Consider the following 14874-nt stretch of genomic DNA (forward strand, 5'->3'; position numbering starts at 1 on the left):
GGGCGTGGGCTCCTCGGGGGTGGTGTTTGCGGCCTCCTTGGGGGTGGTGGGCGTGGGCTCCTCGGGGGTGGTGTTTGCGGCCTCCTCGGGGGTGGTGGGTGCAGGCTTCTCAGGGGTGGTGGGCGCGGGCTTCTTGGGGGTTGTGTTTGCGGCCTCCTCAGGTATGGTGGGCTCAGGCTCCTCGGGGGTGGTGTTTGCGGCCTCCTTGGGGGTGGTGGGCTTGGGCTCCTCAGGGGTGGTGTTTGCGGCCTCTTTGGGGGTGGTGGGCGCGGGCTTCTTGGGGGTTGTGTTTGCGGCCTCCTCAGGTGTGGTGGGTGTGGGCTCCTCGGGGGTGGTGTTTGCGGCCTCCTTGGGGGTGGTGGGCGTGGGCTCCTTGGTGGTGGGCACGGGCTCCTTGGGAGGGGTGGGCACAGGCTCTTTGGGGGGGGTGGGTGCAGCCTCCTGGGGGGTGGTTATGAGCTCCTTGGGGTTGGTGGGTACAGGCTCCTTGGGAGTGGTGGTTATGGGCTTCTTGGTGGTGATCACAGGCTTCTTGGAGGTGGTCGCAGGTTCTTTAGTGGTGGTGGTTACTGGTTCCTTGGGGGTAGTGGGTACGGGGTCCTTGGAGGAGGTGGTCATGGACTCCTTGGAGGGGGTGGGAGCAGGCTCTTTGGAGGTTGTGGGAGCTGTCTTGGTGGTGGGTGGGGATTCCTTTGTGGTAGTGAGAGCAGAGGCTTTGGTTGTAGTTTCAGCTTTGAAAGTTGGTTTAGCAGGCACTTCAGATGTGGGTGCAAAATCTTCAGATGTTTTCTCTGCACTTTGTGTCTCTTTAACTGAAGTCGTATTCTCTTTTGTACGAGTTGAAGTCTGTTTATTTGTTGTAAGAGTCTCTTTAGTATTTACTGTTGTCTTTTTATCGGCTATTGAAGATGTCTCCTTGGATGTAACCTTAGCAGTGCTTGTAGTAGGATTAGGTGGAAGACTGGGTTTAGGACTTATTGGTTTTGCTGTCGTAATCTTGGGAGATGTAACTTTCTTGGGCTGGGTGGTAGAAATGTAAGGAGTTGGAGTGAGCTTGAAATCTCCATTATCCAGTCCACTTCCAGCTTCGTCTACAACTGGTGGTTCTGGTGTCAGTGTCTTTTTAGGAGTTCTTTTCTTGTTATCTTTTGCTACAGGGAGAAAAAAAATCTTGTCATTGTTTTTTGTCTTGAATAGTAATACACAGATCTCATCCTTGTCATTGATTTGCTCTGTGTCTCTAACCCCTAATATGTCCGTTAGTTTATTGTGAAATGGTAAATACTAAACCTATCTTATTGGGCTGTTCTAGGAGATAATTGAGATAAGGATGAAAAGCCCAAGTAAATCCCTGCATGCTAAATACATGGAAGCCAATGACAACTTTGAAAGTACTAACACAAATTCATCACTTTATATTAATGTTCTCTACTTTTGCCCCTCTTCTTCTTCCTCATTACCCAGTGCCCCTTCTTTCCTCCTGGAAACCTAGTTCTAATATTTCTGAATTTCTCTGCACTAGTTGTTTCTGAGGCCTCTCCAACTGTCCTGTGTGACTGCTTTAATCATCTCAGCCGTTGTACCCTGTTATTGTATGCATAGCTATTAGCTGTTCTCTTCCCTATGCCCACTCAGACATGGCAGGGCAAGGGGAAGTACAAAGGAGATTGGGATGCCATGGCAGCAAAGAGATGCTTTTTAACATGATTTCCCATAGCAGCTTTCTATAAGTGAACTGCAAAGCCTAAGGGGCACATCACTGAGGTGAATTCCATTTAGCAAACATCTATTGTATACAAGACTCTGGACCACTCAAAGGCTAATATCTGACGTCAGCTACAGAGAATACTTAAGAGGAAATCACAAGCTCCCAGGATAAAGAGCTCTTCATCAGTCCAGTATCATATTGCCTGGAAGAATAGAATATATTTTAGGATTTCAGGAAATAAGAGCAGAATGAAGGAAATCTCCTTTCAGGAGGTAATAGCCTACTTGGTAGTACATTATCTACTAGGAAAAAACCAACCAGATACGACATGCAATTTATTAGGAAAATAATAAAGAGAATCTAAAATACAGGTAAGAATAGTGCGTAGAGGCATATGAGAAATGAATTGATACTTGTAAAACAGCTCAAGCAGTGTATGTGTTTGTTAAAAAAAATAAAAAGGACTGGGTAAGGAAAAATGAAAACACACAAAGATAGACGAGGAAGAAGAAGAACAGTATCCAGTAAGAGGAATTGTAAAGGGAGATGATAATGAGCTTGTGCTATCCTGAGGCTCCACAGTCACTTCTACAGCATCTTCTTACCCTTTTTAAGAGTGGTTTTTAGTTGCTCAGTAGGAGTTTCCTGATGGAAGTATTCATTTGATTATCTTCTAAAATAATTTTTATAGTTATATGCCATCCCCAAATATTGAAATATCCTCAAATCATTCTAGCAACACCCATTATTTTTAAAAAAATTATTAACATGGCATTGATACAGTGTTTGATCTTTATCAATGCTCAAACCTTTGGGTTTCTTCTTTAATTCTGACTTAGCAGCTGAATTTTTGGAAGACTTGATTTTCCGAATACTCGAAGAGGAAGAGGAAGAGGAGGAGGAGGACTCTTGATTTTCAGAAACAGAGTGTTCTATAAATCAAATAAAAAGGTTGATCACACGAACTGTGATTTAAAGCAAAAAAAAAACTGAATACAACAAGAATTTCTGTTTACTGATCTACCAATATCTGTGTACTGCTATTATTTCATCAGTAATATGATCAACTGCCTTTTAGTTGTCAGTTAAAGCAAGGCACGTGAGTTGTTATAGCTACTAGCCAAATAACTTTCTCTTGACTTTCCTATATCAGTCAAAAGTTTCTCTCAAAATCTGTGCTGAACAGAATATAATGGACTTTTCTTCTTTTTTTTTTTTTACATGACAATTTTGATCTAGACCCATACTAGATTCAGTAAATAAGGGAAGAGTGTAAATACCTAAGGGTTGATAGTTTGGCTTAAATTTTGATTTTAAGCAAGTAAAGCTTTCTTTGAAAACAAACAACAAACAAAAACTATAATGAGCCTTTCATGACTCACAAGATCACCCTGCTCTCTGATATAAGTGATCCACCTACAGGTGATTTCTAAGAAATCCTCCTTTTGCCGCATCTGCCATCATCCTACCTTTTGTTATTTCCTCTGATTCTATAACTTTCTTAGTCTTCTTCTTGTTTGGTGATTTAGGTGAACGTTTGGTGGTTGATTTGATGGGGTGAGATGCTGCTGGAGCCGGAGGTACAGTCTTTGCAGATGGTGGTGATGTGGGGTTATGCACTGAGGCCAAGCAAGACAGTGGGTTAACATGTTGTTTATATTCATCAGCAAGTCTAACTATGACAGGCACAAAGGCATCTGGCTTCAGGAGTAGATGCTTGTGAAAACCAGCACAGCCAGGCTCCAAGACTTAAAACTTCTAAGCAATTAATTCTAAGGATATGTTGCTGTAAAATATCATTTCTCAAATTGTTGTGAATTATGACAGAGAGCAATGGCTCAAGAGTCAGAAGACCTGGATTCCAGTCTTAGGCCTGAGAGATTCAAATCATTGTGAGCTCGGTCAAATGAGCTAATCCCTCTTGAACTTGTGTGCAAAACTAGGTGTTTGTTCTAGATGCTTTCTGAAGGTGTTTGACAGCCTAAACTATACTATACTCTGTGAGCTAGATCCCTGTGATTATAAAAATAATACTGTATGTGAATGGCATGATATTCATGCTCTTGAGAAGAGGGCTGTAATACATTTTCCAATTAATTTAAATCAAATGATACTAACTTTTCATTTTTTTTTTAATTACAAAAGTTCTGCATGAATATTTTCCCATGTGAAAATTTTACACCTTCCCATTATGCTTTTCTTCAAAATGTGTTGCCCTCCACAAAGATAAATAGCTGTTAATGGTTTAGTGTGTGTCTCTTAAAACCATTTATCTCTTTTGACTAATTTTTCATGTTGAGAAGAAAAGACACGGGACATTTTTTGATAATTAGGAACCAGAAGAAAAGGAGAAGGACTTCTGGAAGATAAGAAAGCAGAGAACAATTGTCACTTTCAAGGTGGAGGAGAATTGTGCTAAGTCTTGCTGCTCCACTAAACATCTCAGATCTCTGTGGTCTCCATGAACTGACAGCTCTATCTCTCCCTCCCTCTGCCCATACCCAAGAAAAACGCCAAGAACCTCTATTTGAGAAACAGTTCTGCTAAGTACTAGCTAGTGATCTGAGGCAAAACAATTCACCTCTTGGGCTCTGTTTCCTCACCCACATTATGAAGAGATTGAACTGCTTTGGTTCCTTCAACTGTTGATGTGTTATGATTTCGAGTTATATAGAGATCCTATTTCAGCAATACAAACAACTAAGCAGTGAGACTCAAAATAATTTGATTGATATTTTTAAAAATATTGAAGCTCCAGGAACTTCCTTTTTTTCAGTTGTGACCAGACCCTCTCTGTGAGTTCTGTAAATGACATTGCCTGGCATTGCCTCCATCTATTTTTTTCTTTGAGTTCTATTTAAACTTCAGGTATCTGACAACACTGGGTAGCATAAAATGTTGTCTTCACTAAGACTCACTCTCAAAGCTTCATTATTCTGTAATCATATTTCCTTCTCACCTATCCCCTACCCCTGCCTAAAATAAATTTTTAACTTTTTGTCTCACAGCCAAAACCATTATCAGAGTAATGAGCAAATACGATCACTTATCCCAGGTCCCTCCAAAAGCTGTAGGAACTCTGAGCTCCGAGTTTTTGATTAGGAGGGTGTTGTCTCCATTTTTTTTTTTTTTTTTTTGAATGCTTTCCAATAATAAAAACATTCCTCAGTTATGCTGATTAACATTTTTCCACCCTATCTTTCTCCTCTGTGTCTAAAGAAGCAGGAGGTACAGGCTTGTTTAAATAAAATGATAACTACGCAAGCAATGCTTATTTTTCACTTTTACCTCCGTAAATATTCTTACTTTAAAAAAGCAGAGGTTGAGAACATTTAGTTTAAAAAAAAAAAAAAGATTAAGTATGTTTTAGCATCTTTTTTGTAAAGTTTGGAGGGTTTTGTTATAACACTGAAGGAGCTGTGGTGGCACAGTGCCTAAGGCATTTGACTGCCAACCAGAAGGTTGGCAGTTCAAACCCACCAGCCACTACATGGAAAGAAGATGGGGCACTCTACTTCCGTAAAGATTTACTACCTTGGAAACCCAGTGGGGGGTTCCTGTGAGTCAGAATCAACTTGATGGCAGTGGGTTTGTTGTTGTTGTTTGTTACACACTGAGTACTCAGTCAGAGCCTATAACCAGAAAAGGGAGATTTTAAAATGGGAATATCCTTTTTATTGAGTTTATGACACACAACAAGGAACCCTGATGGCTCAGTGTTTAAGTGCTTGGCTGCTAATAGAAAGGTCAGCAGTTCAAACCCATGAACTGCTCTGTAGGAGAAAGATGTGGCAGTCTGCTTCCATAAAGATTATAGTCTTGGAAACCCTATGGGACAGTTCTAATATGAATGTTGTTGTGTGCCGTCGAGTTGGCCCCGACTTATAGCGACCCCTCCTTGGGTTGCTGAGGCAGTATCACTACGGAGGTAGATTGCCCAACCTTCCTTCCGAGGAGTGGCTGGTGGGTTTGAACTGCCGGCCTTCTGGTTAGCAGTCAAGTGCCTTAGGCACTATGCTACCAGAGACCCTTCTAATATGAATAGGGAGTCAGAATCAACAGCAACAGAATGACACACAATCATTTGTACAGAGACTACTGTAGGAACTTTAGATAGGAAGGAAAATACAACTGCAGTTACAACTTAGTTATTTTGCCTATAAATTCAGTGCCTTAAACTGATTCATAAATTCCCTTGCTCAGCAAAGCTGAAGGTGTTGATGCTACCCTTAAATATATACTCAAACACAGACCAAAAGCACAGATAGCTCAGAGGACAGTTGACTTTGGAGTTAACACCATTAAGGTGAGACAAGAGACCATCAAGTGAATTGGTTACCATTGGCTTCACCTGAAATTGAACCATATCAGAACAATGAAAGCAAGGACATGCAATGCAGGCCCTGTCCTCTCTGCTTCTCAACCTGGGAACTCCCGTGCTTCTGGAGCCTGACCGAGCAAGGACTGCTGTTGGAAGAGGCTCTCCTGTAATTCATCTTCATGAAACAAGATTATTATGGAATAGCTTAAGTGTTAGTAAAATCAAGGCCTTAGATGGACTGCATGTTAGATATTATCAGTGAAGTAAGGTGGATGCACAGATCTGGGTGTACTGAGAGGCAGCAATTGATACTGTGATACTCACGTTCTTCACAGAAAGTCTTGTAATCGGGGCAGCACTTGCCATACTTCTTACATTCTGCGTCGCAATCACATTCTCTCCCTCGCATAAAAGACTCGAAGCAGCGCCCTTTACAGGAAAGCTCTACCCAGAGCAAAACAAAACATTATGGATTATTGATTATGCAGCAAAGCCCATGTATTGGTAGCCATTTCCTACCTTAAAGCTGACTAGTGTTACAAAAGTGCATTTCTAAGTCTTTTGCTTGGAATTTCAAGTACATCGTCCAGTGAAAAATGAATGGCATCCCATCTGGAGACAGTCCAGCTCAAAAAGGGGAAATTTTCTTGCCCTTCAGGGCACTAGGGGACAGCCCAGTGCATCCCACGTTATTTATGAATATGGACAAGGGAAAATTAAGGAATGCCTAAATAGTGAAGTAGCCTTCATAGGAAATCCCTCCATCTTCCTTATACTACAGCTTTGTAATAGATTAATATTAATCCAATGTTCAGATCCTAAAACAATATATTCCAACAAGTAGCCTTCATATAAATGGATCATCACTGTTGAGGCTTGAAAAGCCTTTATAATGTGAAGATCTTCATTACAACAAACTTGGCAAAGAGTTTGAAAGATTTCAGTCTAATCCCATGGCATGTACTATGTAAGAGAAGCCTACTCCTTTTAAAGAAAAAAAAATTGCTTAGAGGTACAGTGACTTACAAAGCCCTATTTGAAGTAATTACATTATGCAACATATATATTGTGCAAGGACATATTTATTGGCTTTGCATGCAAATTCTAAAACAAATATAACTTTTAAGAATTTTAATTATAATTTTCAAACATTGAATATGAAATGTTTCTATGTTAATCACAAGATGATTCCAAGTGTGTTTAAGTAAAATATCAATCATAATTTAAAATTCAGACCCTTCCAATTTTAACTGAAATATGGCCAAATATTGAACACTAATGCTTCACTAGTCTTTCTTAGTTACTTTAGAAACATGTTAATATATATAAAAAAAAAAAAGTCAAGTAGTTGACAGTCAAAATTATTTATATCTGTGGATTGTTTTGCTAAAACAGAACATTGAAAAGCCCTACCAGTAAACAATTAGATGTCTGATTGTTAGATAATTTCTCATTACTGTTTACTGGATGACTCTTGAGTCACAGTATTCAAGGCTCTGATACAGGGTGTCCCTGGTGGTGCAAACAGTTAACATGCTCAGCTGTTCACCAAAGGGTTGATGGTTCAAGTCCACCCTGAGGCATTTCAGAAGAACGTCCTGGCAATCTACTTCTGAGAAAGCCACCATTGAAAACCCTATGGAGCACAGTTATACTGACATACATATGGTCAGCATGAGGCAGAGTCAACTCAATGGCAATCGCTTTTACTGGTACCAGTTTATAATGGGACATTTTACTTGGAGATAATCAATACACCTTTGCAAGTGACAGAATTCCAGGCCTCCCCTCCACCTCTCCTAGTAATCACAAGCTTTGACACCATCCTAGGCACAGTGCATCGCAACATTTATGCAAGTGGAGGGAAAGACACTTAAGCAAAAGAAGTGAAGTAGTATGAAAAAACATTGCCAGGGGATACAAAGGGAACCTCACACACAGTGTGGCTTGCCAGAGGAGATGCCAGCTCAGGACTTACCCACAGTGCAGACTTTCTTGAAGTCAGGGCAGCACTCCATGTAGTATTGGCAGTTATAATCACAGTTGCAGGCAGCATCTCTAGAATACCCTTCCCCACATCTCCCTGCACAGCTTGATAAATCTAAAATTATACAATACTAGAGTAAACATGGCCAAATCGCTTTGCAGAAACGGCTCTATCTAATAAGGACAAAACCACTTGGTAAAGGGAGAATTTTATGGATTGGAAAACAGCTACAAGTCTAGCTGATCTTTAATGTGGCTTTGATCATGCTTTTTATTGTCACCAGACTGAGAAGACGAAAATCAGGCAAAGTAATGGCTTTGCATAAAGTAGGTGAGTGTCCTGGGGGAGGAAGGAGTAATGGCAGTTACTACTGATGCTGCTACTGGGGTGATTACTAATTGACATTTCTTGAGCCTCTCTGTGCTGGACACTGAGTCGTACTTCATCTCTCAACTCAAAACTCACTGCCATCTTGCCATTTCTGATTCACATCACTAGTGCTTATAAACTGTTTCCAGGAGAGCTTTACTAGCTTCTTTTAGAAAGCTGAAACAGAAATTTAAGTGACTTGCTCGAGGACATACAAATGATACAGAATTCTGGTTTATAGGTATTATAGGTCAATTGAAACCTATTAGTTACTCTTAGTGACTCCTTTTTCTCTCAGAAATGTTCTGATTTCAATGATAAATTATGTGGTCCTCCAAAGCAAACAGCCCAGCATTTATTTGAGCTCTCATAAATCTGATTCCAAAGACTATTTTTCCTACCCAATCACATTGTTTCTCATGCCTGATGATGAGGTTAGGCCAGAAGGAGCCCTGGTGGCCCAGTGGTTAAGGGCTCACTGCTAACAGGTGGTTCGAACCCACCGGCTGCTCTGTGGGAGAAAGATGTGGTAGTTTGTTTCTGTAAAGATACACAGCTTGGGAGACAGTTATACTCTGTTCCATAGGGGCACTGTGACTCAGAATTGATGGCAATGGATTGGGTTTGGGGGTTATGCCAGCACAGAGTGTACTCAATTTCCTCCTCCTCCTTTCATTGGCAGGAACAACTGGGTTCTTAAATTTGGAGTAAGTTAGAGTTTACAACCAATGCTAACGTGAGTTTGAAATTGATAACCTTTGAAATCTCATCGGGGCATCAATTTGAAGGTGATGAATAGTGCTATGCTGGGCAACAAACCGAATACAGAAGCATAATTATCAAACATGTCAAAATTATCTGGAAAATAACACCTTAAAAACCTCCCTGAGAGATAACCAGGGGATTATAACAATAAACTCCACCTCTGGACTAGTTAGCAGGTGCAGTGTTCTAAATCCACAGAGAGCCGTTGAAGCACACTGAAAAAATCCCAAAACAATGAGTCCAGAAAGGTTAAAGTCTTACTATGAAAATAAAACAATGATGATTAGGACAATTTTCAGAACTTTTTGCATACATATGTGCACAATACATATAAAAATGCATATATAGTGTATGTATATGAATACATATATTATATATCAAGAGAAAGGGAGAATGGTAAGAGGTTGAGGAGAAAGCAAGAGAAGCAGACAAGACAAAATAAAAACATTGTTCTTTTACAGGTGGCAAATTTCTGAAATAAGAAATCAATTATCTTTACCAGAAAAAGTTTATTTTCATAAATCAAATGGCCTCCTTTCATTGCCATTACTTTTAGCCACAAATTTTTATTTTGTTTATTTAAGGAAAGCAAAATCTTTTAGTGAATATTACAGAGGAAAAGGTAATCAGGAAATGTACCCAGAGGGTAAGACCTGTGGTCCTAGTCTGAGAGAGCTGAAGGCTCTGAAGACACTAGAGTGGTCATCAGACATCCTTTCATGCTTTTACCCATCTTTTCATAACTAAGCAACTCAAACTTTTAGTTATTTTACTGGAAATATTTGCTTTAACAATTTCACCATAACAATCATGAGCCTTCACTTTTCTTCCCTCAAACGTTGCTTATTAAATGAATAAAAAGAACAAAAAAGTCCAGACTTAGTATTATTGTCACTAATCAACCTAGATTGTATGCTACAAATTTTTGTCAATGTGTTTACAGTGAGTGTACACGTTTTCTAAATTGTGAACAAGAACTGTTCATCCAGAACTGCCTCTTTTCTGGAGAAGTGTAAATAGTTCAGAGTTTTATAATACAAAATGGCATTCACATCTGTGTGAGTCCACATCTGTGTAAGTCCTTATAAGAAAAAGCACTTTCAAGATTAATAAAATGTCATTGGAAACTCAGCAATTGTTTATTATGACATCATATCTACGTCTACATGATGCCAAAATAGGTTACTTCAAAATCATTTATTTTAAGTAAAAGACTAGTCAAATTTCTATTTCAACATGTAGACAAAAATCATATACTATTTAGATATTTTTCTTTTTCAGTTATTTTGATGGTATGAAAAAACATCGGTTTATCATGCAGGTGGTGTCTGTTATTTTTGAAACCATCAAGGAGAAAATGAGTGCCCAAGTCATTCTATACATAAAGCTGATTCTTTTTGAAAGATTCCATAATACAGAAGAAAAACAAAAACAGCTAGAATCCCCAAATGCTCATAACTGTGTGACATGTTTGACATGATTTTAAAGTTATAACTATTATACTAAAAACATATATATTTTTTAGAGATCAATTTTTTTTCTCATCATGAAAATCAAAACTGAATGATGAGTAACAATTGTTGAAAAGTATTTTTGATGGTGTAGGTACCTTGAGAAGAAACTTGTTGAATCAAGAAAACAGACAGCAGCGGCAGCAAGTAAACCGGAAGTATGTGCCCCTTCATAGCTGTTTCCAGGTCTGCGCTGTTGCTTACAATAAAAGGAAAGTATTAAAAACTGCTCTTTAATCTCAGCACTTGTTATGTACAATATCTCAGTAACTTTTAAAATGCAATTTAATTAAAAAAACCCATCTTATTCCTGAAACAAGATTTGTTAAAGGAATCATTTTTAATTTTGTCATAAATATTTGATCATTAGATTTAATCATAGGCAGATATATCATCAAGTCACTGTCTCAGTCCTCTTAATGACCCAATCAATACCTTAGAAATCCTCAACATTGAAAATAGACTTATCTTAAACTCTATTCCAATTACAGTGTGTCCTTACAGTGTAAGGTTTAAATCCTATCTTGGGGGGGAAAATAACCAGCTTCAGAAAAAGTTAGTTTAACAGTTATTGTTCCAACTTTCCTTTAACTCATTATAAATTTATAAGCATCCTACAGGTGTATTGCATAAATTTGATTCTTCTTAAAGTTTCCCAACTCCTATTCTTGTAAATCTTTTTCAAATATCTTTACTAAAGTATATCCCTGGTGAACCAAAAGCACATTTAATCCCATGAAGCAAGCTAACTTTGACACTTACCTGTCAAAAGCTAGATGCATTCTTCCAATGTCCTGGAAGTCTTATATATCAGAGCAAACATATAGGGATGAGCCAATCAGCCCAAAGGTTAGACAAAGTCAACAGTGACAACCTATGAAATCAAACTTTCCTCATTTATTGGAAGAGGGCCCAGATGACTAGACTTAGGCAACATCTGGAAAACACTTCCATTAAGAAAAATGACTACTACAAATAAATTTAGATTTATTGGCCAAAACACACTTCTAATTTCTAAGTGAGTGGACAAATTGTTCTGAGATGGTTAATCACTCTGGCAGCTTTGACCTATGTATCAAAGCAGCAGCTTTGAAATAGTCAAGTGGTGGGATCATTTCTTTCTTTCTTTCTTTCTCTCGCTTTCTTTCCCTTTCTCTCCCTCCCTCCCCCTCTCCCTCCCTCCCTCCCCCTCTCCCTCCCCCCTCTTTCTTCCTCCGTCGTCCACCCTCCCTCTACCTCCCTCCCTCCCTTCCCTCTCTTTCTCTCTCCCTCCCTCCCTTCCTTCTTTCTGTCCTATCTTCCTTCCTTCCTTTCCGTTTCTTTTCCAGTTAAATCTAGCAAAGAGTGATTTTGAAACTTGTCCGGTGTTAGTGTGTGGTATAAATTTTGATAATATATACCATTAAATTAAATGTACATTCCTTTTCTTGAGTATTTGTATTTTTACTGAGCACAGAAAACTTCCAATTATCTACAGGTGTATTATCCACACTGTGGACTTTCCAGCTTCTTTTACTATGGAAAAACCTGTATTGATGTCTCAGCCCCTTATTCAAGCCCAGCATTGGTTAGAAAATATTTTTGTTTTCCTCCCTTTCCACAGAGAACATGTGAATCATTAAATCAGCTCATCTTGACTTTACCTCTGTTCAAATGCTACCTACCATTAAGGCCTAGCTTATGTCCTAACCTCTTTGAAACCTTCCACACTCAATCCAAGCCACATCCAGAATTACAGTCAACAAATGTACTATGTTTTATTGAAATTTTCTGTTTCCTGTCTCCTCACTTCCCCCCAACAGACTTTGTTGGGTTTTTTTCCCCTCCCCCAATATGTGTTTACTTATTTAACTTGCTGTTGTGATTTGGGTGAAAATTTATAGAGCAGATTCATTTTCCACTTGACAGTTCATATACATTTTGTTTCGTGACATTGATTGCAATCCCTACAATGTAACAACTTTCTTCCCACTTCCTCCCTGTGGTTACCTTTTCCCTGTATCCTTCTTTTCTATGCATTTCTGCCCTTTGAGCTCTCTCCCAGAGCAAATGCTGCCCTGCTGATGTCCCATGGTTGATTGTTCTAAGGAGTGGAATTACCTGTTACAATTACTCACCTCATAGTTCTGTTTATTGTTTATCTGAAAGGTAAGCCCCAGGAGTGAGTTCAATTCCAGGCCTGAAGGGTGACTAAGGGCCATAGACTCAGGGATTTCACCAGTTTCTATTACAGACCAGTAAGCCTGGATTTTTTTTTTTTTATGATTTTTAGTTTTGTTCTACATTTTTCTCCCATTCTACCCACGATCTCCAATTTTAATCCCTTTCTGAGCAGTTGGCAGTGGTAGCTGGACACCATCTAGTTCTTCTGGTCTCAGGGTCACATAGACTGAGGTTCCCATGGTCCACTAGTCCCTTGGACTAACTATTTCTGTGCATCTTTGATTTTCTTTACTCTTGTTTGCTCCAGACAAGAAGAGACCAATTGTTGCATCTTAAATGGCCACTCACAAACTTTTAAGACTCCAGTCACTACTCACCAAAGTAGGATGTAAAATAATGCTTTTGTGTACTGTTATTCCAATTGAGCTCCATGTCCCTGTGACCATGGTCCTGAGCCCACAGGCCCAGCAACTCACTTCCTCAAAGTGTTTGGTTGTGGCTAAGAAGTTATCATAACTTTGCCCCCTGTTAGTTCTATTATATATATAGACATTTTAATAGCACACATAAATAAATATGTATGTAGAAATCTTGTCTGCCAAACCTATATATGGTTATGGATATATTCCCTTTAGCCTACCCATACATGATCATCTTGCCTGCCTACCTATGGATCCATCCAGAGATTAATGTTTGTTATTACTGAAAGTGTAGTATTGTGCATGCAACAGTATTACCTTTGTTGTCTGTACCTCTTGTGCACTTCTCTATGTCTTCCTTTTCCTTCGTATTATTGTGCTGACCATACACTTCTGGTATATTGCCTTTCCCTTCACCCAAATCAATACGTGTCTGTTACCCAGCTAGCATTTTTTTCCTTCCCTACATTCCCTGGTAATCAACAAAAATATTTCCTTTCATGTGTAAACCTTTCCTTGACTTTTTGTATTAGTGGACTCACACAATATTTGTCCTTCTGTGATTGACTTATTTCGCTCAGCATAATATCCTCCAAGTTCGTCCACATTATGTGGTATTTCACAGATTCTTCATTGTTCTTTAGTGTTGTATAGTATTCCCCTCAACAGACTTTGGTTTCCCTAAGGATAACCATCACTTATGCCTTAATTTTATTGACAACATTTAATCCAGTGCTTCACAAAGTTTGTGTGTCAACAAATGCTTGTTGAACCAAACAGTTGTACCTGGATTCTATAGTATGCTATGCATTTGTTAGGTACTGCATTTAATTATCACAAAATGTCCTTGAGCTAAATATCATCATCTAGCCACATTTTACAAATAAGAAAATGAAAAATAATTGGTGACTCATCCTACAATCCATGAGGAAGAGGAGCCAGAACTAAGAGATGAACCCAGGTCTTTTTATTTTAAGTTCCATCAGGCTTCCACTATATCTAGCTTCTTTTTGATCAAAGCCATCCCATTAGTAATTACTTGTAGTATGAAATGTTAATCTTTCATATGTGCATTGGTTTACAAGGTTATGATCTTTTTAAGAATAGAGATTATAACATAGATATTCATTTGTTCCTACAATGATTATTTCTGGACTAAACATACATTACATAGAAGACAATTTAGAGGTTATCTGCTCAGCTTTAAGTAACTCCCTGGTCTCGGGAAATTATTTCCTTATCCATAGGCCTATGCTCCTGTTAGTCATGTTTTTATATATGATCTTGCCCCATCAGAGATACAGGTTATAGGATTGAGAGTAGAAACCTGAACTGAACTAGGCCAATACAATCCTCTCTCCTAGAAATTTAGAAGGCCGATTCAGAGATTTCAAAGTCTCTCTGGCTATGTAGACTTATAACATGTAAACTACTGTCCATGGGACTTAAGAAGGTGCCAGAATCCTGAAGAAAGAGATACAACTGAAGGCAGCAGCCCAGCAGAGAGAAACAGAGAAAAGGCCAATAAGTTGCTGCTAACTTTCTAAGTCTTGGTTTCTCTTTGGTCCTGAGCCTCAGATGCCTTTTGGCTCTGTATCTTTAAGGTGAACCCCCCACCCCCACCCCAACTG

General features: G+C 39.0%; 1 protein-coding gene across 1 annotated transcript in view; it reads right to left on the reverse strand.

Annotated features, from left to right (window-relative positions):
• The window catches only part of PRG4 (proteoglycan 4), a 17180-nt gene extending 6345 nt beyond the window's left edge, over positions 1-10835 (reverse strand). The window contains exons 1-6 of the mRNA XM_007953141.1: positions 10760-10835; positions 8008-8130; positions 6354-6473; positions 3178-3327; positions 2518-2640; positions 8-1151 (exon numbers count right to left, since the gene is read on the reverse strand). Coding sequence (XP_007951332.1) covers positions 8-1151; positions 2518-2640; positions 3178-3327; positions 6354-6473; positions 8008-8130; positions 10760-10835 — 1736 coding nt within the window. The remainder of the gene's footprint in view (positions 1-7; positions 1152-2517; positions 2641-3177; positions 3328-6353; positions 6474-8007; positions 8131-10759) is intronic.
• Positions 10836-14874: the final 4039 nt, after the last annotated feature.

This window comes from Orycteropus afer, unplaced genomic scaffold (assembly GCF_000298275.1).
Source record: "Orycteropus afer afer isolate SDZICR_OR568_19922 unplaced genomic scaffold, OryAfe1.0 scaffold00373, whole genome shotgun sequence".
Lineage (NCBI taxonomy): Eukaryota > Metazoa > Chordata > Mammalia > Tubulidentata > Orycteropodidae > Orycteropus > Orycteropus afer.